At 41.1% G+C, this 23,118-nt stretch overlaps 1 protein-coding gene across 2 annotated transcripts; it reads left to right on the forward strand.

Moving 5' to 3' along the window:
- Positions 1-11,333: 11,333 nt before the first annotated feature.
- Positions 11,334-21,918, forward strand: angptl2b (angiopoietin-like 2b). Of its 2 annotated transcripts, none has more exons than XM_061730769.1 (5): positions 11,334-11,912; positions 16,545-17,539; positions 19,394-19,587; positions 20,451-20,721; positions 20,817-21,918. In XM_061730769.1, the coding sequence occupies exons 2-5, from the start codon at positions 16,570-16,572 to the stop codon at positions 21,014-21,016; spliced, it is 1,635 nt and encodes a 544-aa protein (XP_061586753.1). In that variant the 5' UTR covers positions 11,334-11,912; positions 16,545-16,569; the 3' UTR covers positions 21,017-21,918. The 2 variants fall into 2 exon arrangements, with proteins under 2 accessions (XP_061586753.1, XP_061586754.1); XM_061730770.1 differs by lacking the exon at positions 11,334-11,912 and adding an exon at positions 14,032-14,179.
- Positions 21,919-23,118: the final 1,200 nt, after the last annotated feature.

Raw genomic sequence — 23,118 nt, forward strand, 5'->3', positions numbered from 1 at the left:
ATGAGCCACATAGGCGGGCTGATAGAGGAATTTCTTCAGTCATGACACAAAAAACAAAACAAAACGAGGTTACAGATTTTAGCTTCAGGTTCATACCTGCTGTGGATGGAGCCGCACTGTCCATAGACTTTTATTAAGAGAATGTCCCTGCCTTTATTGTGGTGTTTAGTTTGTAGAAGAAGTGAATAAGGTTGATGTAAAAAAAAAAAAAAGTGACAAAAGCGGGCCATCCAGAGCTTCTATCAGTGATGGATGGCAAAGCAAGCCCCTTGTTACAGCTCTGTGTGGCTGAGGAAATAGAGAAAGTCACTTTAAGAGACATCAGAGAAATAAATCAGACAGCTTCAGAAGCAGCAAACGTACATTATAATAGAGGAAAAGACTGAGCAGAAAAGTGGAGGCACTTTATGAGGCAGCTGTAAAACATACAAAGGAAAATTGTCATCCTTGGGATGTTTGCAATGATTAGAAGAAACACACACTGCATTTCATCCATACATGAGTGACTTTGCCGTCAGTACCGATCAAAAAACCTACACAAACATTTAAAAGGGTACATATTAACACAAGACTCAGAAAGAAACACTCAGTTCTGACGTCATGCTGGCATGTTTGGCTGGACAGACCAACAGACAGACGAGTGGAATAATGTCTGTCTGGGGTTTTGACCTTTTAAAGGTAGCGTTTCGCCAGGCCAGTGGAAATTACTGATGAAATGTTGGAAAACCTTTCAGGACATAATATCACCACTAAGTACATGGAAGCTATGACCAACAAACTTTCATATTTTGTAACTCTTACAACTTTGACAGAGCTGTAACACAATACAAGCACATTGTTCAGCACTTAAAATAATCTGCAAGGCAACAGGTCCAAAGCCATGTTGTCTCAAATACAAAAACTAATTAACACGAAAGGTTCTTCTTTTCAAAACTTAATCAAATGTGGTATCTCCCATAAACAATAATGCAAATTCCATTTTAGGCTGATTAAGTGTCTGGCTTGAGTAATGGGCCCAAACACAAAGCAGTTTTGAAGTCAACATAAATCTAAGTGGTACCTTAACATCATCCAGGCAGTGGTGCAACAAGAGGGCTCTTGGAAAAGAAATCTGCAGTATTTTTTTTTCTGGAGGAGCAGCTTATGTTATAAACTTTTACTTGTGAGACAACTCATCTGACAGGCGCCCTATTGCTCCAGAGGGAGACTGCCCGCCAGCTCCATGAGGAGAAAGCAATAAATGCTTTCATTTGTTGCCAGATGAAAGTAACTTTTGAGCATTTTCAGCAGACACTTTATATCACATCATGGGGTTCTCAGCAGTGACGTGGTACTATACAAACATCTAAATGCCAATGATCATGACCACGTCCTCTGCTACCAGGAGGAAATTAAACACTTGACATTCTAAAGTGTGTGCTGTATACGTTAAGCTGCAGAAAGGAAGTTGGTGAAACAGCGAAACATTTCAACAGTGAATAGTGCGCAGTTCAAATTTGACCCTGGCTTCACATCGCATCATACTCTGATGAATGTGCTTTTGAGTAGTCATGGTAGAAGGCGGGGTGCAATCAGGATGTTCCTCCTCAACCCGAGGGTCATCACTTAAATAAATCAAAGCTGCAACAACGAAATGGTCAAACGTTCATGTTCGGCAATGTTTCCACGGGGAAATTTCCATTGCCCATGTCCAAAATCAAAGTCCAGACCAAGTCTTATGTGGTAGTCTGAACGTACAGTACAAAGAGCCTGCAGACACGAAGCCAAATTATGATCTCAGCACTGGCCTCTGAAAGCAGCCTGTGCTGAGAGGATACTAAGTGCATACATGTGTTTGTTCAGAAGTGTAGGGTTATTAAGCTTGTCTCGTTTTCTGATGTGGTCCAACAAATGCCTCACTGGTCTACTCAAGCTATGTTTAGGTTGCAGCAGTAAACATTTTGTTGCCAGATTTCACCAGAACTGTAGGACTCACGGTATTAGTCCTTATTAAACCTTTCCCTAAGCTTACTCATTAACTAAGAAGCTTATAATCACAGCATAGGATCACTGAAAGATGTTGAATCCATTAGACTCATATGATGAGCTCTGCATCTTACTTAATTACTAAGAACTTGGCGTCATAAAGGGATGACAAAAGTATCAAGCAGATGTGTTAAAAACTGAAATAAAGCTCTTCCTTGGCAACGGAAGCGCAGCACAACAGATTTCCGTGGTCCATTATCTCATGCAGTGGAAAAAGCAATTCCCATTTGTGGTTCATTTGGTTTTCTCCTGTGAAACTGGGGTCTGTCATTGGAGTGAGGGCGAGGAGCGTGCTTTAATCTGGAAAATATTATTGGGGGTGGAAGAACATGGGAAACAATAACAGTAGAAGGATTTCTTCTTCCATCCTCCGGGTTTTGTGATTCAGAAATTTCCTTTAGTCTGCAATTTTAACTCACCACAGCTACCCGCTTGGCCCCCATCCCGTCCTACTCTTTTTCCATGTCGCTCTAAAGTGGACTTTTGTCCAGGTCAGCCCAAGAGGTACAATGGCTGAACGAGAGCTACAGATAGCACTTTTAGAGGAGTTCATCTCCAGCTAAAAAAAACAGTGCTTTTCCCAGATCATTTGTAAAATTTGAATTCATTCAGCTTTGAGCTGTCAGGTGACTCCACAATCCCCCCGGCAGAACAATTGCACTAGATGATAGCTGTGTTTCATGAGGTCTTGGTCAGGTATGGAAAGCTTCCTGTCTTCAGTGAAAAACGTTGCTCTTAACACATGGAGAAGTAATCACAATAAATGGAGAAGTGGGTCTTTCTTCAAAGCAGGATGATTCCCCTCTGTTTTTGACATTGAGGCAGCCAAACCTTTCCGGCTCCCGATTAACTACTGTTTTCACAAAGGAAACCATAACAAATGATTTGTAAGCTGTTGTCTAACAAAAATTACCTCGGGGACACCAACCTGAAAATCTAATCCACATTTGTTTCCTTCAGAGAAAAAGACGAGGCTTCTGAGTGAAAAAAGAAACGTGAACTGGATATAAAGGAATGCATAGTTTGAATTATACTTAAATAAGATACACACAAATCTTACACAGATGCTACACGTGTTTTATTTTGAAGCAAACCTGCATGCAACTCTGCTTTAATCAGCTTTCTTTTGTGAGGATCCTGTACACAAAAAGTGGGCGTTACGTCCTTAAATCCAACTCTGGCAGATTATTTCAGCAAGGAAGATCAAAGCCAATCTGCATCTTCAAAGTACAGCTACATTCACTGTGTGGTCTTTTTCCCATGTTGCTGACATCACAGGATATATAAAAATTCTCACATACAGGCTTTTAGTGTGCACAAAACACAAAAGCCACAAATGTGTTTATCACTGCAAAAACCACATAAAGTGTCAGAACAATGAGAGGATGTAGGCAAACCTCTCCTAACATGATTCAGGCTGCGGGTGAGACGGGTAACCTGTATTATGGTTGTTACTTAAGAAATAGAATATGGGATATTCAGATTTAGGTTTTAATTAACACCTTAGATGGGAGTAAGTATGGAAAAGAGCCTGTGGAAGCTCAATGATCCTTAATGTCTTAAAGGAGTTTAAGCAAAACCATTCTTAAAAGTCAATTTCACCAGGAATTGTACTTGTTAGTCCACTTTCTAGCAGTCAGTGTGAAAAGGCTTAATATTTTGAGAAGGATGCTTATTTAGATTGCAGTGGGAAGATAGACAGCTCTGAGGTTTCACCGCCCAACACTTGCCAAATGCGTTATCATGGGGCATTACTGGGTTTTCTCTCTGTGACACCGTTGGTATTTGGCCATGTAGATTTTAATCGCTGTTTTAACATGTAGTCAACCGTGAAGTTTGTTTTCATTCATTTTAGTGTGAAGCAGTCTGAGCATCCGAGTCCTGGTCCTTTGCAGCTCAAACTGTGCAGAGTTTGAGTGAGAGCTGCATGCGCTCTGCAGACCTTTCCTGATGTAAAATCCATTGCATGTCCACGGACGTTTAATGGTGTGTTTATTTAACTTCCATCAACCTGTTAAATCTTCACATATCAAGCGAGCACGTTGGTGGTCATCAAATCGCAAATCGATGACATGAAACAGATGAATGCAATCCAGTCTGTTTTACTTTTATTTAATGGTTTAGTGTTTAACTTGATGTAGAGTATATTATTTAACATGCTGGAATTTGCAAACATTTAACAATGATTTTGTCAGCTGCTTCAGAACTGGAAATGTGTGATTTCATATTCTGGTAAAGCCGCCCAACAGCAGCCTATGGTCAATATGGCCAATAAAGTGGTAGGAACCCACAGTGAATTTTCTGTGGAACCCCCATTTGGGAATGAAAGCATTGATTCAAGCCACAAGCCTTCACCAATTGGAAAAATTGTTTGTCAAAAGCAACTGCCCATGTGAAGGCTTGCGGTGGCCTGGCATTTTACCATGACTAACGTGTAACTTTTTCCTTTTACTTTGTCACCTTAAAGCACTTTAGTGCTCACTGGCAGATTTACTGATTGCTCTGGCATGTTTAAATCCTTGAATGAGCTGCCAAGAATCCAATATTTACAGCAGGGTCAATATTTACGGTAAGGTCATGCAAACACACACGCTTTGTTGAAACACAGGGATGAAAAAGGCCACACTTGACTGAATTTTGGTTGCATAAAATGGAACAAGTATTCCTCAAGGGTTTCAGGTCAGTGGCTCCCTCTTGGAAACCTGCTTATTAAGTCAGACTGTTTTAATAAAAAGGAAGGATGGATTAAATTGCGAACAAAAGACACAATTCATACATGAGTTCTGATGTGTGGATTCTGGTTATTATAAGATGCTTTTAAGCATTTTCTCCTCTTTCTTATACATCAGTGAAACAAAAAAAGACACACCAGAGGTCTGGGCATCCCAAGGATTTTTTCTTTTAGCTCACATAAACTTACAAAGGTCTAGACTTTCACTGCCGTATGGTCGCTATTAGGAAAAGCCAAATAATCTAAACTGTTGATGAAAGTTTTACAAAACTGTGCTTTAGTCCAAATAAATTACCTCAACAACCAGAAGCCATGGTCTTCCTGATGCAGACTATCAAATATAATTTATAATAAATAGTTATTATTATTAGAGATGCCCAGAAAGCAGAAAGAGGCAGAAAAAGAAACTGCAGTTGACAGGAGAGGTATACCCTCATCTATGGTCATGGACCGTGGCTAGTGGCCAAACCAACAAAATTGCAAGCGGCTGAAATTGGTTTTCTCTACGGGGTGGCTGGACTTGTACTTAGAAATCGAATAAGTTCCCTCATCTGGGAGTGACTTGGAGTAAAGATGCTGCTCCAAACCAAGAGGAGTCAGTTGACGTAGTTTGGCCATCTAGTGAGGATGCGTGCATAACTCTGAAAAGGCACCCGAGGCAGTGCCAGCCAAGGCACGGTGGTGAGATGGTATTACTGGGCTGGCCTGGGAACTCCTTGGTCTCCTCCTGGAGGAGCTGGGAAAGGTGGCTGGGGACAGAATAGTCTGGATCTCACTGCTCAGGCTGCTCCCCTGAGACCCGCAGCCAGATGAGCAGAAGTCCGTAGATGCATGGTACAATAGACGGATTGTGCAATTGCCAAGGAAACATCCCAAGGGAACCGCATGAAGTACATCTGACCTTCATGGAAGAGTGAAAGAGAGCTTTTCCTGGGTCCTCACTGCAGAAATAGGAAACTAGTCCTGTAAGCTAGTTAAAATGACATTAAATCAAATTTTTGCTTCTTGTGAACATGTATGGAAAAAAAACCTACAGAATTTCAAGAAAGGGATACCTCCAACAGTCGGAGAGGAAATGCTCCCATGAGGCAGGTTTCCTGTCCAATGGCTCCCCTGGCTGTTCTTTATCCAGACCCACAGCCGCTGAAGGTTCCAGGGCTGAACCTAAAGCTCAGCTATTCAACAACATCCTGTTATCAAGCATCAAGCCCATACAATCAGAAGGAAATATAATTCAATTCGTCTATTTCTAAAAATCTACTCAGTGTCAAATAGGATTCGAGAAAATATCCATTTAAAAAACACATGGGATGACCAAGGTAATAAAAGAGGGATGCAAGATCTGGGATTTGCTCCAAGTGTCAATCCTAATCCATTGTGTAAATACAGTACGTGCCTGCTGCCTTCTCTGTGGGATTGTCTGTGTCATATACTGTGCTTGTTTAAAAAAAAAAGACTGCAGGATTTCTTTTCTTTCTATTTTTGTGTATTTTGTCAAATGTTGTCATCTTGAAAGAAACAAAGATCAAATATACTGCTGATATAATCCACAGACTAACAAACTTCACCGTCTCTCAGAAAGCTGAACTCTGCTACCGACAGCCTCCACTAATGACAGCTGCATGTGTTTGTTTTGAAAACTGCAGGACCTTGCAGGAGCTTTTGACAAGCCATCAGGCTGGTTCAGACTTCTTCGCATATAGTATCCACAGAAAACGACCGCCTCTGTCTTCTACGAGCATGTTTTCCAAGCGGGTGGTGCGAACTTTTATCTGTTGTCCTGCACTGCTTTCATAGGTCCCACATCCCAACACCTGCATAAACCTTCACCTTCACAGTTTTTTTTCTTTGGATTCTTTCCAAATGATGTAAAGACGGCCAGACTTGTAAAACATGTCTGGAAACCCGGCGCCAAAATTCTAAGTACTTCTTAAGCACTCGTGAAAAATGGCCTATTTAACTTATTTTTGTAAAGTCATATGTAGGTTAATGAACAGGTTTATAGTATAATGCCTGCAAGAAAAACAGAATGCCAAAGGTCAACTAAGCAGAAAATTTCATAAAATGTTTTAAAACTTCTGAATGTTTGACTATAAATAAATTAGTCACGCGCTGCAAACTTGTGGCCACATCTCTCCGGTGTTATCGGTAACGGAACCCTGGTAAATCACGGCATGAATTATGATGAGGGAATCTCAGACATGGCCACACAGCTGTTCATACTTTCACCATCAGACTAATGAAGTCTGAATGAAATCCTGTTCCTCTGAATTCTCACATGTTGCATATTTACTGGGTCTCATTTGGTGGTTTCTGCAGCAGTTGGGGTGAGCTTGATAAAATCCTGAGGCAGCCCCATTCTTTCCACTCAGATCATAAAACTCAAAATTTTCCTTCCAACAGAACAGCCCTTGTAGGTCCAGCCATCAGGCACAATGAGTTTTACACAGCGAGGCTGTGGAAAACTTAGAGAAATGCTTTCCATGTCATACCACAGATGAAAATGGGAATAGTTTTATTTCAATTTTTTTCTGTTAATGGTACCAACTGATTGATACAAGAGTCAGACAGAAAGCAGAAGAAGCATGTACAGTAAGGTGACTTTTCTTAAGCTTGCTGCTCAAACGTGCACAGTAAGCAACAGTGATGCAGGGAAAGAAATGTGCGCCGACACATACCTGGATTTCAACCATGCTCTCTAAGGACTCGTGCTGCATCCGAAAGGTGGCCCAAATAGCATTTGGAAATCTTCTCCAGTGGAATCCATAATATGGATGAACATCCATCACAATTCTCTCCACAAATATTTCTAAATTGATGCGATCACATGATCAGTTGTGCATGTACAATTACTGAAACACCAAGAATCTCACTTAGCTGAGTTGAAATTCTGATCAGATGCTGCAAACTTTCATCTCACGTTTTCATATTTTTCTTAAAAAAAAAAAAAAAAGAAGTTATCCCACAATACCCTGAATGGCCACTGAGCTCAGGACTGACTGCAACCAGCATTACTTACCACACAGTTTTGATGATAAAAGAAGCACATCATGGACTTTATTTGTCAACTTTAATATACATTTATGTGGAATGAGATGCATTTCAGACTGGAAACTCAAGAGATGGGACATCGATGCGTTAACTGCTTTGTACTGTTGCCATTCCTTCCTTCAAAACTCAACATGCAATTTGTGACTGAGAATACAAGCAGTGAAAAGCTTAATTTCCTTCTCTGTCTTTAGGTCATAACCTAAAGTGAGATTTCATGGTGAGTTTGTTTAAAAAGAACTTTTGCCATCAAACTGTAAGACAACTGGCATGCTGCGGAGAAAAGCTCAGGTCAGGTATTAGAGGTTGAAGATGGCAGATCGTGAACAAGAAGATGGCTGTGCGCTGGTATCATCATAAAATGCGAATCTTTATTCTGGTCCTATGTTGCACTCTTCTGTTTCACAATGATCTGTTTTTTGCTTATAAGCCTTTGTTTTTCAAGGAAACCTTTGAAGGTCTTCCTCCTCACAATTTATTACATGGCAAGCTATTTTATTTGTATTGCATAATGATTTGTTATATTCAACTGGCTTGAACACAATAAAAAAAAAATGATGTAATGGTTCTCTTTTTCCACACTAAAGAGGGCACTGAGCATCAGTTCATGGAAAAATACAATAAATAAATATTTCCAATGTTGAAGCAGTTTTTTTTAATGTTGTTGCACCTATTTGAAAGCCAAACACTTTTCTACTTGCAGAGAGCTACATCGTTCAACATCAGGATACTTTAACTTTCTGATTACATAGCAGAATCATATTGTTATTATAAGATCTCAACAATCTGATAATACACCAGTGGATGAGCTGCAGGCCTACCGCTTGTCTTTTCTTTTCACTTCCTTGGAGCTCTGCAAGCTTGTTTTGCGTGTTGCTGCAGAAACCCAGAATTGCATTTCACTCGTTTGACAGCAGTTATGTGACCCTTATCTGAACGGTCAGTTCAACATTTATGATGCAATAGTTGAAGCTCACATAGTGTAATCATAACACACGTTTTTTCCCCTTGCTAAGCAACTGGCCAGCCCTCTCAACATATTCATTCATTAGCCAACATAGGAGCTCCATCTGTAAAACATTTCCAACCTGAAATTGCTCCCCGCAATTTTTCACATGTGGTGCTTTAAATCGCACTTATTCATTACCATTTTAACATATGAGTAACTTTTTCCCCCTGACGTTTTTTTTATGATCCACTGTTTCTTTCTCTGCTGACAACTAAACGATGGAAAGAGAGCTCATCACTGTACCAACACTGGTGCCACATGACACTCGCGGTATTCTTCACAGCTGTACCCGACATTCAGGAGGAGCACAGTAAAACAGTAAAATAAAAAGAAATCAATATCATTGTGACCTTCAGTTTAATCACTTTTTTTTATGAAGAGTGTTTTTAATCGGGAAGTCTCTGAGATGAGCAACTGATCATCAGTCTTTCATGGATGTTATGTAATTAATTTGTCCACTTTTGACTAATCCAGCATCTTCTGGCAGGAACTTATCCTAGAAAGCCAGTTGTACATTCCGCAGTGTCATTTGGGAAAACATTTAAACAGTTCCATTCACTAAAACTCAATTGACAACGGAAAAGACAGAGCAATGTGCTTTTAACTACTGAACTGCTTATGAGCCATACAAAGAAATCATACATGAATCCCTAATGTAACATCTTCCAGACTATCCTTGGTACAGTTAAGAGGTTCTTCACATGAATCTTTGTTTATTTTTCGTCTTAATAAATGTAGTTTGGGGTTGATCTCACGACTTTAACAAACAATAGTTTTAAAGCCACTTTAAAACAACACGTGGCTTTAAAGCTTTATAGCCAGCTTGAAGAGGAGTCCATGTGGAAATTGAATATAATCCAGTGGAAACGTTTATTGTCCAGTACCCGATCAGCAGGACACCACGAGCTGATGCAAATAAACTAGACGACAGAGGGGTTTCGCTTCCTTATTCGTTCTTGGTCTATTTGACATCAAAATTCTGAAAACTGTAAAAATGCAAGTTACAAGAAATGTGGTGAAGAGATCGAAAAATTGCATAGAACTGGAGGTTTTCAGACTGATTGATTGGAAATTGGTCTTGGCAGATAAGAGCACTCTGTATGTGCTCTTCTAGTTTGAAGTAAATTCATACTACAGATGCGACAGTCTGTAGTTCAAAAATCAAAGAGGTCGTGCTCAAATACGAAGGTTACTGACTCGATACGCAATTTCTGCCGGTCACATGTCAAAATGTACTCGTGGAACAAACTGAAACTCCCCAGATGTGCATCTGGATAATGAAAAATTGTGGAATTATTACATTGGAAGATCTCAGCAAATCACTTATGCTTTCATTAAGAAACCTGAACTAAGGATGAAAATGCCGTGATCTTATTTCACAAGAAGAGCGATGCAGCTGAAATGCTAAAAAAAAACAAAAAAAAAAAACAGTAACACAGCACATCTGGAGCTTACACCATACTGTAGCTGACAAATAAATGTTGGACACCATCTGCATCATATTTAAGGCCTATATACTCCAGAAGAGAGAATCCCGCATCCTGTGCATTGCGAAAAACAAGCTCCACAGCTACACTTAAAACGCTATTTAACCCAAAGCCACTATTAACTGAAGTTATATGGGCATAGTCTTTTCATAAACACTATGTAATAAACTGAAGTATGAAAAATTTACTAATTCTAGGCGTGGCAAAACGATAACCCGTTTTTTATGTGTTGGTACAAAAGAAAACTAAAAACAAAGTCATTCATAGCCCAGCTGTTGTTAATATAAGTTTACTGTAAGCAATTTGTAGTCAGTTTTGTTATAACAAGTTATTGAATTGATTCTTACATCTGCTAAAGATCCTCTGTAATTCAGCTTTTTCAGATTGAACTCTATAATCTTAAAAAAAAAACCCATAACAATTATGAAACACTTTAATTTCATTAGAAACAGGATGAGAAATAGGAGGAACATCAAAAAGAATAGAGGACAGAATGAAAGCCACGTCTTGGCTTAAGAGGTACACACTACACGATATCAGAGTGTTTCATTTCTTCCTGTCCACCAAAACAAACACAAGCACACGCAGCTACACTTTTGAGCTAATGACGTAATCCTCTCTTTTGTACCATTTAGTTGTCCATGCGGAGATACAGAGTGTTTCAGACACCCTTCCTCCAGGCTATAAACTTGGGTCAACAGTCGCAGACACAGACACCTGGACCCGCTTCCTATCTGTCAATCTCTTTCCGTCTCTCACAGAGCAAGCGTTCATTCACGCCCAATTAGGATCTGATCAGTGTAGCTGTCCACAACCAGAAACAAAAAAAAAACCCACCAGCCAGAAATAGTGGTGGTGGTGCACCAGTGGCAAGGGGGCAGGGGGTTTTGGAAATTTGAGCAGTGTGCATCTGTGTGTGTGTGATTTGTGTTGTGCATGCTTGTGGATCTCTTTTGTGCCATGGGGAGGAGGGGTGGAGAAAGACTGCTGTTGCTTTAAACAAGAATGTGTTCATTTTAAGGGAGAGGGGCAGGCTCTGCCTACCGAAAAACTGCTTGAGCATTTTTCATCATTTGAAAACACCAAGGAGGGAGAGTGAGAGAGGTGCAGTTGAGAGAGACGGCCTCTTAGAGCTCTGAGGCAGAAGTGATGGATTCAGCCCACAGAAAAGTGACAGTCTTTTCCTAACAGGCCACAGGCAGAACACAACCTGCCCTGGACTCTACACCATATACCAGGAAATTACCTCCACTGCCCAGCCTGGGAGCACCAGCTGACTCTGAACGCAATTTAAGGACAATTTCTGGCACAACTTACTCCATGTTTGTTGAAAGCTTTCATGGGAAGTTGAACTTCTTCTAGAGAAGTGACAGTTTTTTGTCGTTTTTTTTTTTTTAATTACAGGCTTTAAAACCACTTCTTCTCCACTGCTGGAATGGACTAACGTGACAAAAAATAAGTGACTGGACAGACAGAGTGCAGAAAGAGACAGGACAACACAAGGGTGAAGCTTTCACATTTGGGATGACTTTGTACCAGAAGATACTTCAAGCAGCTCTGGCAGGAGGGCAAGGCAACTAAGGGAGCCTTATCAGCACGGTGCAGTTACCTAGTAAGCATCGAATAACCTTATTCTGTTGATGAATTTCCATTTTAATGGTTTATATGCTGTGGAAAGTTTGTGTGCACATTACGGTAAGTCAAAAATGACTTCAGGTTGCAGCAATGGGTCATTGGCTGCACTTTTAAAACAATGATGACATGATGAGCACATTTGCTCAGTCAGCCCAGAGACACTTCTAATGCAGCAGTTACGCACTTAGATTGTCATTTTGTTATGAACTCACACTCTGGCTGTTCACTCAGTCTGGTGAACACTGATTCTGATTAATGTTACATTCAACAGTTGTCATGCAGCATCTGCTAAATGACTCACCCCTTGGCACAAAGAGGCTCCACAAAGAGTAAAGTGAACAAAAGGGGTTCAATTCACCACAGGGGGCTTGATGGAGATGAGAATGTGCTTCGTCACAACTAGTTTTAGAAAATGTTTGGCAGTGGAGAAGCTGTGTAAAATGTTGCAGGCAATAAGGTCTTTGAATACTATTTGCTTCTGTTCACATTATCTCAAAAGAAGCCATTCACCTCGGGGAAGGGTAGTGGTGGTGGGGGGGAGAGGGGGGTGGGGGGTCCTTACTATGGCAAGTAGACAGCAGCTTCAGGATGTTCCCCTGGAAGCAGAAGGACATGGCAGCAGGCTGTTGAATCCCGTCTTTGTTTCTATTGCCAGAGTAGTGTTTGGATTAGGGGGCTTTGGGGTACAATGCTGGAACTTATCGAAACAATCCCCCAAGACCCCCTGTCTCCCTGTCTGACATCACAAGCGAGGCAAAGAAGAGCACATCCAAAAGCAAGCGAGGCACAGAATGAAACATAAACGTAACCACAAACTTAAATTCTGCAGCTTTGTGGACAGTTAAAGCAAAATCTGTAAATTGCATTTAAGTGAATCATGCTTTCATGGTAAACACAAGGATTACCTGAGGGGAGAACAAGATTGCCTTGAAGGTAAAGTTATGGTGCAGTTTAACAGGAGCCGGTTAAGATCCACTCTGACTGCAGGAGAGTGTTCTCACTAGAGCTGGCACCGGCGTGAACGAGCAGCATGAAGTGTCCTCGTCTTTTTAACTGCACGGCCAAGTTCAGTTCTGCGTAGTTGTGTTGCACTCTCCCGTTGCTAATGATGATGATGTGATCATGAAGCGTTCACACAGAAAGTAGGACAGTGGGAGCGAATTAGGTCAGAAGATATGTCTTATAGGTACGGCCAGGATTGGAAAAGGTAGTGTAGTGTAGTGTAGTGTAATGGGGGGGAGGTTCCTTCATCTAGGGGGTCTGTCTGCGACTGCCAGGGACTCTCCATGTGAATATGGCAACTAACTCTAATGAAGTGACAAAGAATGCGAGGAATGCCATGCTCATGCTGAAATGAGAGGGGCTGGGGTGAGAGACGTGAGCCAGTCTGAGAAAAGCTGCCCACCCTCTAATTAATATGTGCTGAACATGACCAAAAAAGCTTGAGCACAGTGCGGGCCAGAGACACAGTGACCTACCTGCTACACCAGCCTCTCATACTTGATTAAGCACTGAGCGAAATCCAGAACAGGGAGTCGTGTAAACATGGACTTACCACCTGAAAACAGCTGAACCAAAACATGTTGGTGTGAAGCTGACTTAAAGAAATGACCAAAGAAGCCCTGCTAATCACAGCGCAATGAAGACTTAGTCACTTATGCACGTCAGTCTTCACACCCTGAGTCGATCGGACGCGTGTGACACTTCAACACCTGTTAAACACAAAAGCCACGGACTGGTCGATAGCAGCTTGTCCAACCACACCGGTTTCACAACAGTAATGATCCACAGGCGCCGTCAACTGCAGGGGAAGAGTTGAAGTTGTTGTTCCCTCTGGCAGACTGCGGATGAGTTAATAACAGGCTGTCTCTGCCGGGGCAGATGGGACCTTCGGGTCCCTGGGAGACAGAGCCCAGCAAGTGTTGTTATTTGAAAACACACAAAAACACAAATAACAGTCACAGATATGTACACATACTGCACACACTCACAAACACATATGTCATCACAGGCTGCAAACAGTTTCCCCTCAGCTTTGAAGTGTAGTGAGGCCTGGAGCCGGAGATTCCAGGCTAACGACGTCCTAACTGGTACTCCTCCTCCACAGGGGTAAATCACACACGTTCGTCGGAGACGGCGCTCATGTTCCAGGGAGAAACCACAGAAGCCAAACACAGTCATCAGCACATTACAAAGGCCCGATGACTGTATCTGTAACTCTCTGCTTGCGGGCTCACTTGTAAGGTATTATTAGAGATGAATAATCCATAATGTTTAATGGGCTATCTCTTGAAAGTCTGAGAAATAAATTATTGTATTTGTAGAGGTGATTAGGCTCTGTCAGCTGGATAAATACTCAGACAGACAACATATTGTGTTGGCAGAGGGTAGCTTCATGCTAAATTAGAAACAGAAAATAGTTTTTCTTTTCTTTTTTTCCATTCAATTATTCATAGCAGTTACAACTCTGCCAAGAAGTTCTTTTAATGAGGTACCAGCATCAGTCTTTTGCACTGTAGTCACATGTTTCCTGCGCACGGTAAACTATGATATTAAAACATCTTTATTATGTGGAAATTTCCCAGCAAGAAATGTGTTTACACATTTGATTCTAGACAGATACAACCAAAGGGTTCGATTGTGCCAAGGGTCATGTTCTTGGAGAGCGCTGCATTTCTCTTCTCCATGTCTCCTACCTAATGTGCTGGCTGCACGCCCGGATTAACAAGACAAAAACATTTCTAGCTTTCCTCCCCATATTCTGCTGAGTGTAATAAGGTGGAACATTGCTAATAAAATGTGAGGTAAGCACATCTGATCATTGTAAATATCACTATGTTGCATTATTTTTAGAGAGACTCCTTCGGACTCCGGAGAGGTGTTACACAGGAAGCCACTGTAATCCAATATGCTTCACTTTTCAATTAAAGTGCCCCAGCAGGTCAAGACGACGTACTTACTAAGACGCTGCAGCAGTCAGCGGCGTGTCTTCTACTTCTTACAACAAGATGTATTCAAAAACCACCTGTTGTTGATATTATTATTTTGAATGAAACAAGATTTTTCCAGGCCAGACAGTTCAGCAACTAACTCCCCCATACTCTTAAATAAAGCTGTACATTTGGTCTAAAGCTCTGGCTGCAAGGAAAATATGAGCAAGGAGAGCCTGAAACATGAGACCACATCTCGGATTCAATCTTGGATTAACGGTGAGATCGACAGGGATAAAAATAATCCCTTAATCTTTGAAATGTCCCTCGGGCGTGCAAATTATGATTAATTATCTTTCAGTGCATTCCTCTTGGGGAAGGAGATACAGACAGGACTGATGTAACACAATCAATATTTTAAGCAGTTCCTTGAATAGCATCATCTGGAACTGCCTCAACTTTTCCATCAGCAAAGATGTCCAGACCTGCAAGGGTGAAGAGATAGGAGTGTTTTCTGTGTGGAAAGGACAGGCCGTGGCAGGCGCCCAAAGGGAACCCAAAGCCAGGTCACGGCCTGTCCTAAGCTAAACACTTCAACGGTGATGTAACAGCAAAAAAAGACCAGAAAAATTGAGGACAAAGGAACAATGTGCCTTGGCTTTCAAAGAGCACTGTATTTATTTGATCTAAGCTCGCCAGGCTCAAAGCTTGATGTGTTGAATGAATTAGACTCCCAAACCACAGCCTTGATATGCTGTCATGATAAGCACGGATGCAGCGGCGTCTTTTTTTCTTTTGGTCAATAAATCATTCTTTGCAGGTCTGCTATTTCAGTTAAGATTCTGTTATTTCCCTTAAAAACTGATCATTAACTGATCATCCACATCAGGTAACATAATAAAACAGGGAAGGTAAAGAAGACTAATTTTACCTATAGCTTCTAAGCCTTTATTTCACTTTGGGCATACTCTTTTAAGTGATGGATTAAATTTGTTGTCCTAAAGGTTCTGCTTCTTTTTGTTCTTCCATGGTTGAGGTCTTCCTTATATAACATGCAAACCACTGTCTATGTGGCTTATTCACAGTGTCTTATTTCTACAGTGAAAACAAGCTTTTTGCTTAAATTTAGATTTTTCTGCAGTTTATACCGATGCACTTACTGATAATCCCCAATACATCATTTCTTGGGGCTGTGAATGTGGTTCATTTAGTAATCGATGGGGCAAAAAAGATTTATTGGTATTCCATATTTATGCCATTTATATTTTGCACATGAATACCATGGCATTCCTGCAATAGCCACAGTTGAAAAGCAAGAGAGCAATGTCATGTCACTTTTAATTTTGTTCTGTGGAAACCCAAATCTTTGAAGTCTGCTGTGCCCCTTTGCTCTATCATGAGGAGATGTGCATGCACAGGGTTCTGTCCGTGTACTCAGCGAAGGGGAGAACCAGTGTACCCTCACAGTTAACCTTTTGGTTCTCATAAAGCATGTCAGAGAATGACTCAATTTACCCATAAGCAAATAAGAAAACTATCTGATCCTTTTAAATGTTAAGTAAAGACTAAATGGTAATGCATGCAGCTCATGAAGCCATCTGTTTAAGCATTGCAACACTGATTAACCGTTGACATTTTATAACAGTCTCAGTGTTTCACTCCATTTTTCATTTATCCAGGATTTGAATACTTGGACACTAACTCATGGAGGCCCCTTCAATGGTCCTGCTGTGCGTACTTCTAGTTTATGGACTAGTCTATGGTGTCCAACTGACGCAGGGGAGTCTGATGGACAGCAGCCATGGCAGGGACAAGACTCAAGAATTCGGTAGCAGTGAGGACACTCTGGAGAGAGAGTTTCTCTATGCTGGAAGAAGCAAACGTGCTCCAGCGGACCCACCGCAGGACAAGTGCTCTTACACTTTCATTGTGCCTCAGCAGAAAGTGACTGGAGCCATCTGTGTCAACTCCAAGGAGCCAGAGGCTATGCTGGGGAACCGGGTCAACAAGCAAGAGTTGGAGCTTTTGAATGTGGAGCTGCAGAAGCAAAAGAGACAGATTGAGACACTGCAGCAACTGGTGGAGGTGGATGGAGGTATCGTCAATGAGGTCAAGCTTCTGAGGAAGGAGAGTCGAAACATGAATTCAAGAGTCACACAGCTCTACATGCAGCTCCTCCATGAAATCATCAGGAAGAGAGACAATGCCCTCGAACTGGCCCAGATGGAAAACAAGATCCTGAATCAAACCTCTGAGATGCAGCAGCTCACCAGTCGATACAAAGATCTTGAGCACAAATACCACCACTTAGCTTCTCTAGCAACAAACCAGTCAGCTGTGATTGCCTTGTTGGAGGAGCAGTGCCAGAGTCGGCCTCCTCCGCGCCATGTGCCTGTCCCGCAGCCCCAGCCGCAGCCGCGGCATCAGCCTCAGCCGCAGCCTCAGCCTCAGCCGCAGCCGCATCCACAGCCGCAGCCGCGGTCTCATCCTCAGCCTCAGCCTCAGCCACCGGCACTTTCACCACCTCTCAACAAGCCCTACCAGCCTCCTGTCCCTCCACGCACAAACAATCCAATCAGCAATGAAATCCAGAGCGACCAAAAATCTATACTACCTCTTCTGCCAACAATGCCTGCTGGGACACACAGCCCATCCACCACGGACAAGCCCTCTGGTGAGTCTCAAAGTAAAATAAGACCATTCACTTTTGAAGCCCACTCTTTAAAATATACCAATTCCCTTTTCAAGTGCTAATCATAAACAAGGGACAACACTATGTATCAGTTATTCCACTTATGGCAAATTTAGATATTTCGTCGCAATTCCCATATTAAGGCTGTAATCTTCCACCTTTTTCCAGATGCATATCAGCAAATTACTGTGATTTAGGCCACAAAAAGCCCAAAGTGCATTTGCAGGGTAAATAGTTATGTCTAAATGTACAGCTGCCCTGAAGCCCAATAGTCTTTTGAATATGTGTTTGATTTAAAAGTTAATGTGAAGGGTGCTTTGCATGGCTTATTACGATTTCTTTTTCATCAGAAAATTATGTTTTGGTGGGAAAAGTTGGATAAAAGAACACACTATTTATAAGATGACTAGTGGCAGTTTTTTCCATTGACATTTAGCTCTAATGCTTGCCATGAGAACAGTAGCCTTTGTATATGGCTACTTGAAAGGAGGCAAGTAATTTCCTGCTCACAGCCATGCAACTAACACCCATAAAACTGTACAAACACTTAGTGTGACGCGAACAGAAAGCTGCACAACAAGCAGGTCCTGAGTTCGGAAGACGCCGATGTGCAAAAGAAACAGAGAAAACCAAGAGATGGAGTGCAAAAAAAAAAGGGGGAGGGTATAAGTGCAAACAGCGAGAGAGATACCCCGGAGTCAGTGATGTCATTTGTTCCAGTTGCACCAGGCAAGAATCAGTCATATGTTCCACCGAAGGAGCAGACTTTATCAGGCAGAACAGAGCAGGGCACGGCAGGGCAACTCTCTGACTTGTATCTGCTCAACAGAGACATTCCTGAGAATAAATGCATGGCTGAGCATGGCCCAAGAAACAGATATCATCCAGGGAGAGTTCATAAAACGTAACAAAAATCCGTAAAGTATATGTATAATAAGTATATTGTTTTTGTCATTTATAAGCCTCCTCATTTTGTTTCACCTCTTGTGAACCTTTGATATACACCCTCTGTTACCTCTGCCACTGCATGACCCTCATTACCTTTTAATTCACTCCGACTGTATTTAAACACTTTCCAGAGCTTGCCAATTGGCAAACCACACAAATGCAAAAGCTTGAGAACCTAAACGCTTTCGCAGTCTGTTGTAGCCGCAGAGCAAGGACTGTTGCCTTTCCCATAGTGGCCAGTGAAATCAAGGGTAAAATCATGCTGGCATACAAAAAAAGGAGATTTCAGTGATTTGCACAATGAAATCCAATAATAATTGCATATTGGAGTATAACAAGGAAATTGTAACTGGTCCTGGTTCCTTTCACTACAGATTAAACCAATGTTCAAACTGTAATTATGATAGAAGCTATTTTGGCATTTTCCAGAACTTACTGAAATATTGAAATTAAGTTCATCCTAAAACATGATGCCATACCTCAAAAGTGGCACTTGCAATCAAAATGATGTTTATATGATGCATAAAGATGCAATAAGTGTAAGTGAGAGAAGTCCAAGTACAATCCTGCCCTTTAACCACCACACTTGACTAAACCTGCTACTGCTGTTTCATCACTCAGTAGTCAAGATTTCCTCTGCCCTCTTGTCAGTGTTTCTTTTGGCTGCACACTCAGCAGCCATTTCCATTGCGGGAGGATCAGCCAAAGTCAATTTTACAGTTTGGATGAAGAATTTTGCTGAAAAATGGGATTCCCTTTTTGCAGAGTATAATACCCACTTGTGTCACTTTGGCTTTTCTCTATTTCCTGTTCTTAACTTATGAGCTACTACTGCAACTGATTGAGTTTTATGAGCTGCACATGTTTCCCTGTGATCTGCCTATTTAGGCCCATTCAGGGACTGTCTGCAGGCCCTGGAGGACGGACATAGTGCCAGCGGCATGTACTTGGTGAAACCAGAAAATGCCAACCGCCTCATGCAAGTGTGGTGTGACCAAAGACACGACCCAGGTGGCTGGACAGTGATCCAGAGGAGGGTGGACGGCTCCGTCAACTTTTTCAGAAACTGGGAGACATACAAGGTGCCCAAACCTCACACCAAATCAAGAACCTCATAGTCTGAAGGGAAGCTGGCCGCTTATGTAAGGTGTTTTTAAAACTAACCAGAAGTGAGCAAGTAATGAATAGATTATTGTTGAGCTTTCAAAGCATCGTATGTAGTCCGATGTGGTGCTTGCCTCAGTCGCAGTGTTGTGACTCATTAGTTCCACCAGCATCATTTTGCCTGAAGAAACGGCGTCAGCCTTGAAAATGAATACAGAAGTGAATGTCATACAAGTTTATAGTGATTCCTGGTGTGACATGGACATAATAACATTTCCCATTACGTCAGCGTATCTCTTTAAACACATCATGTTTTCCCAAGGGAAACTATTTTAGTTATCTTTTGAATGGAAAAGTCTTCTCTCAAGGAGAAAGAATTTGCTGGTAAACAACAGCTCACAAGGGCCCCGATTACATCTTTGTTTAGGACAGAAACAGAGAAGTTTCTCTGACTTTAGCGAAAAAACCTTTAAAACCACACCTAAATCCAAGATACTTTCATACAGTCATCAGTAGGTGTGTCCAAAGTTTACAGGAGCAGAGCCAGATCGAAACGTTTAACGCTCAGTATGTTGATTTTAGTAACAAAATAACAAAAGAAATCTGTTCGCCTCATGCAAGTTATAAACTTGATTCAAAGGCTCGGTTTACACTAATGTTCCTTGATGATAAACAACCCCACAGAAGTTTAAGCTTGTAATTACACCCAGAAAATGAATAAAGGACCCTCAGCAATCCCCGACAGACTTCCAAACTAACTGTTTAAAGCTTTTCAAATAGCATTCTGGAAACGTTTCCTCCACCGCATTGATAATGTTTTTCTTATCAACCTGGTTCGCAGCAAGGATTTGGCAACATTGACGGCGAGTACTGGCTGGGCCTGGAAAATATCTACTGGCTGACAAACCAGGGGAACTACAAGCTGCTTGTCACGCTGGAGGACTGGTCTGGTAGGAAGGTATTTGCAGAGTACGCCAGCTTCAGGGTGGAACCTGAAGCCGACTTCTACAGGCTGAGGGTGGGCCGTTACCATGGCAATGCCGGTGACTCCCTCACATGGCATAATGGCAAACAATTCACAACACTGGACAGAGATCATGATGCATATACAGGTAATAATAATAATTATTATTATATATATATATAGTCAAATTAACAAAAACCATTGCCTCGTGCCTTACTGCTGTATCTGTCCGTCATGTTCCAGGAAACTGTGCCCACTACCAGAAGGGAGGCTGGTGGTACAACTCCTGTGCTCATTCAAATCTGAATGGGGTTTGGTACAGAGGAGGACACTACCGCAGTCGCTACCAAGACGGCGTCTACTGGGCAGAGTTCAGAGGAGGAGCCTATTCACTCAAGAAAGTAGTCATGATGATCCGTCCCAACCCCAACACCTTCCACTAATCCTACCAGGAAAACATACTGTACTGTATCTCTCACTAAACAATGGTCTTTCCTTTTTATTGTGTTTATTTTCCTTCTCTTTTGTTTACGGAGTGGCACCCAACAGTCAGATATCAGAGAGAAAGATGATGCTGGAAGTGCAATATTTAGACATCAGGGGCGATTTAGCAAATTTGTGTGTTGTTGTTGTGTGTGCGATTGTTTTGCCCTTTTACATATAAGACATGCAAAGATGCACTCATTGCTCAGGAGTTATGATATGAAACACACTTTGGCAAACAAGAAGCTTAGGGGACTGTGCCCTCATCTGAGGAAGAACGTAGCTCTGCAGTGGGAACCCTACAGCACATCTTCAGTAAGTAACAAGCAAATGAGGCTGACACAGGAAATATATCCGGTGATTATCTTTTAATTTCTGGCTAAAAACATTTTTCAATAGTTATACTGTTTTTATATTCAGCCATTTTCTCAAGTCTAGTAATATGTACAATACAAAGTACTGCTATTTTTTTTTTACTTTTCTTTTTTTTTTTTACACTAGAACAAAATGCTTAATAGAAATATTTGATCTTACTAGCAGTTTCTTTAAATAATAATAATAATTATTATTATTATATTAATAATAAAAAGACAAGAATCAACCTGCAACCAAATTTTTATGAGGTGCATTTTCTCTCTCTCTTTTGTCTTTTTTTTCAATACATGTTTTGAAATAGTGAATTGCTTAACAGGTATCCACTCATTTGCTTGTATGAATCAAGCTCTGTATTTACTGTATAAATTGAATGGTTTGTTGATGTCAATAGATCCAGTACATCGCGTTTGTACATAAGATATTTGTAATATAATGTATTAAAACTTTTTATGCCAGTATTAAGTTGCAATAAAATATGTACAGCCTGCACTTTTTTGTCTTCTTTGTGTCCCTCGGTAAAGGACACAGACCAACAGGAAAACCCTTTGTGCTTATACAGCCAGAAACGTATGCCACAGCAACTGAAATTACAAGCTGCACACGCTGCAGCTCACCTGGCGGAGAATGCGGAGAACCCAGCTGTAGCTAATGAATGTGAAGCTGATTGAAGAACGGTAACATTAAGATACTTTAACACAACAAGAGAATATTTTGCAGCTCCTCAGTATCATACATAAGATGACTCGATGTGCTAAGGGTTATAGTTTTTAACACTTTGATAATGGCCAGTGAGCTGCATCTATTAAAAAATGGTCTGTGGTGTCATAATCTGTGCATCGAGAGCAGAATTTCACAATATAAGAACAGGTTGGATATATTTCTTACTTTTAATTCCAGCAAGGACTCACTCAGAAATGACCTCCACTTTGATTCAAATATTTCAGGCACTGCATATCCGTCTCCTCCAGGAATATGTCTGAGCCGTAATGTCCATGAGAAAATGGCTTAAGCAAGACTTGCAAGTGTTACAGTTGTTTTTTTCATAGTAACTTTTTAAACATAGTCTTAACAAAATGTCAAAGTAAATATGAATATTAGTGACAATGATTACCATTCCTTCTCATGCGGAAACCACAGCCAGCCTTTGCTGACATCAGCAACCACAACATTTAGAAAATCAGCTTTTGTCTAATGTTCAAAGGTATGACACCCACTTTTTATGTTTTGATTTGAACAACCAATACCAACACCTTGCACTGAAAATAATAGTAAATAGTTAGACTTTAAAAGCATAATTACATGTAAAAAACAAAAAAACAAATAGAGAACAGATGGTTTCCGTTACTACAAAGTTTGAGGTGAAAACATGCAGCCTGAAAACTGCTATGCTGCAAACACTGCGCCTCACAGGCCACGGAGCTGACCTACGAGAGAATGACTAATGAAATGTGACAGGCTTAAAACTAATGTATCCAGCAGTCCTCCCACGGACAGGAGAAACACTTTGACTTCACAATATGTCAATGAGACATCCAAATACAGCTGGAAAATGAAATGAAATACCTCAGAATTGAAACTAACCACACACCATTAATATTTCACTTTAAGACCAAATTAAAGTTGAAAGAGGTTTTGACTGTTTAGAGAACATCTGAGATCAAAAAAGGACCAATTACTAATAAAACCA

Source organism: Cololabis saira, chromosome 9 (genome assembly GCF_033807715.1).
Source record: "Cololabis saira isolate AMF1-May2022 chromosome 9, fColSai1.1, whole genome shotgun sequence".
In the NCBI taxonomy this organism is placed as follows: Eukaryota; Metazoa; Chordata; class Actinopteri; order Beloniformes; family Belonidae; genus Cololabis; species Cololabis saira.

Bases quoted from the DNA above. Each gene is read 5' to 3' on its own strand.
- angptl2b (XM_061730769.1), top strand. From the start codon at position 16,570: ATGGAGGCCCCTTCAATGGTCCTGCTGTGCGTACTTCTAGTTTATGGA. The intron at 19,588-20,450 runs GTGCCCAAACCT...CCTGGTTCGCAG, and splicing joins GAAACTGGGAGACATACAAG to CAAGGATTTGGCAACATTGA. The intron at 20,722-20,816 runs GTAATAATAATA...GTCATGTTCCAG, and splicing joins AGATCATGATGCATATACAG to GAAACTGTGCCCACTACCAG.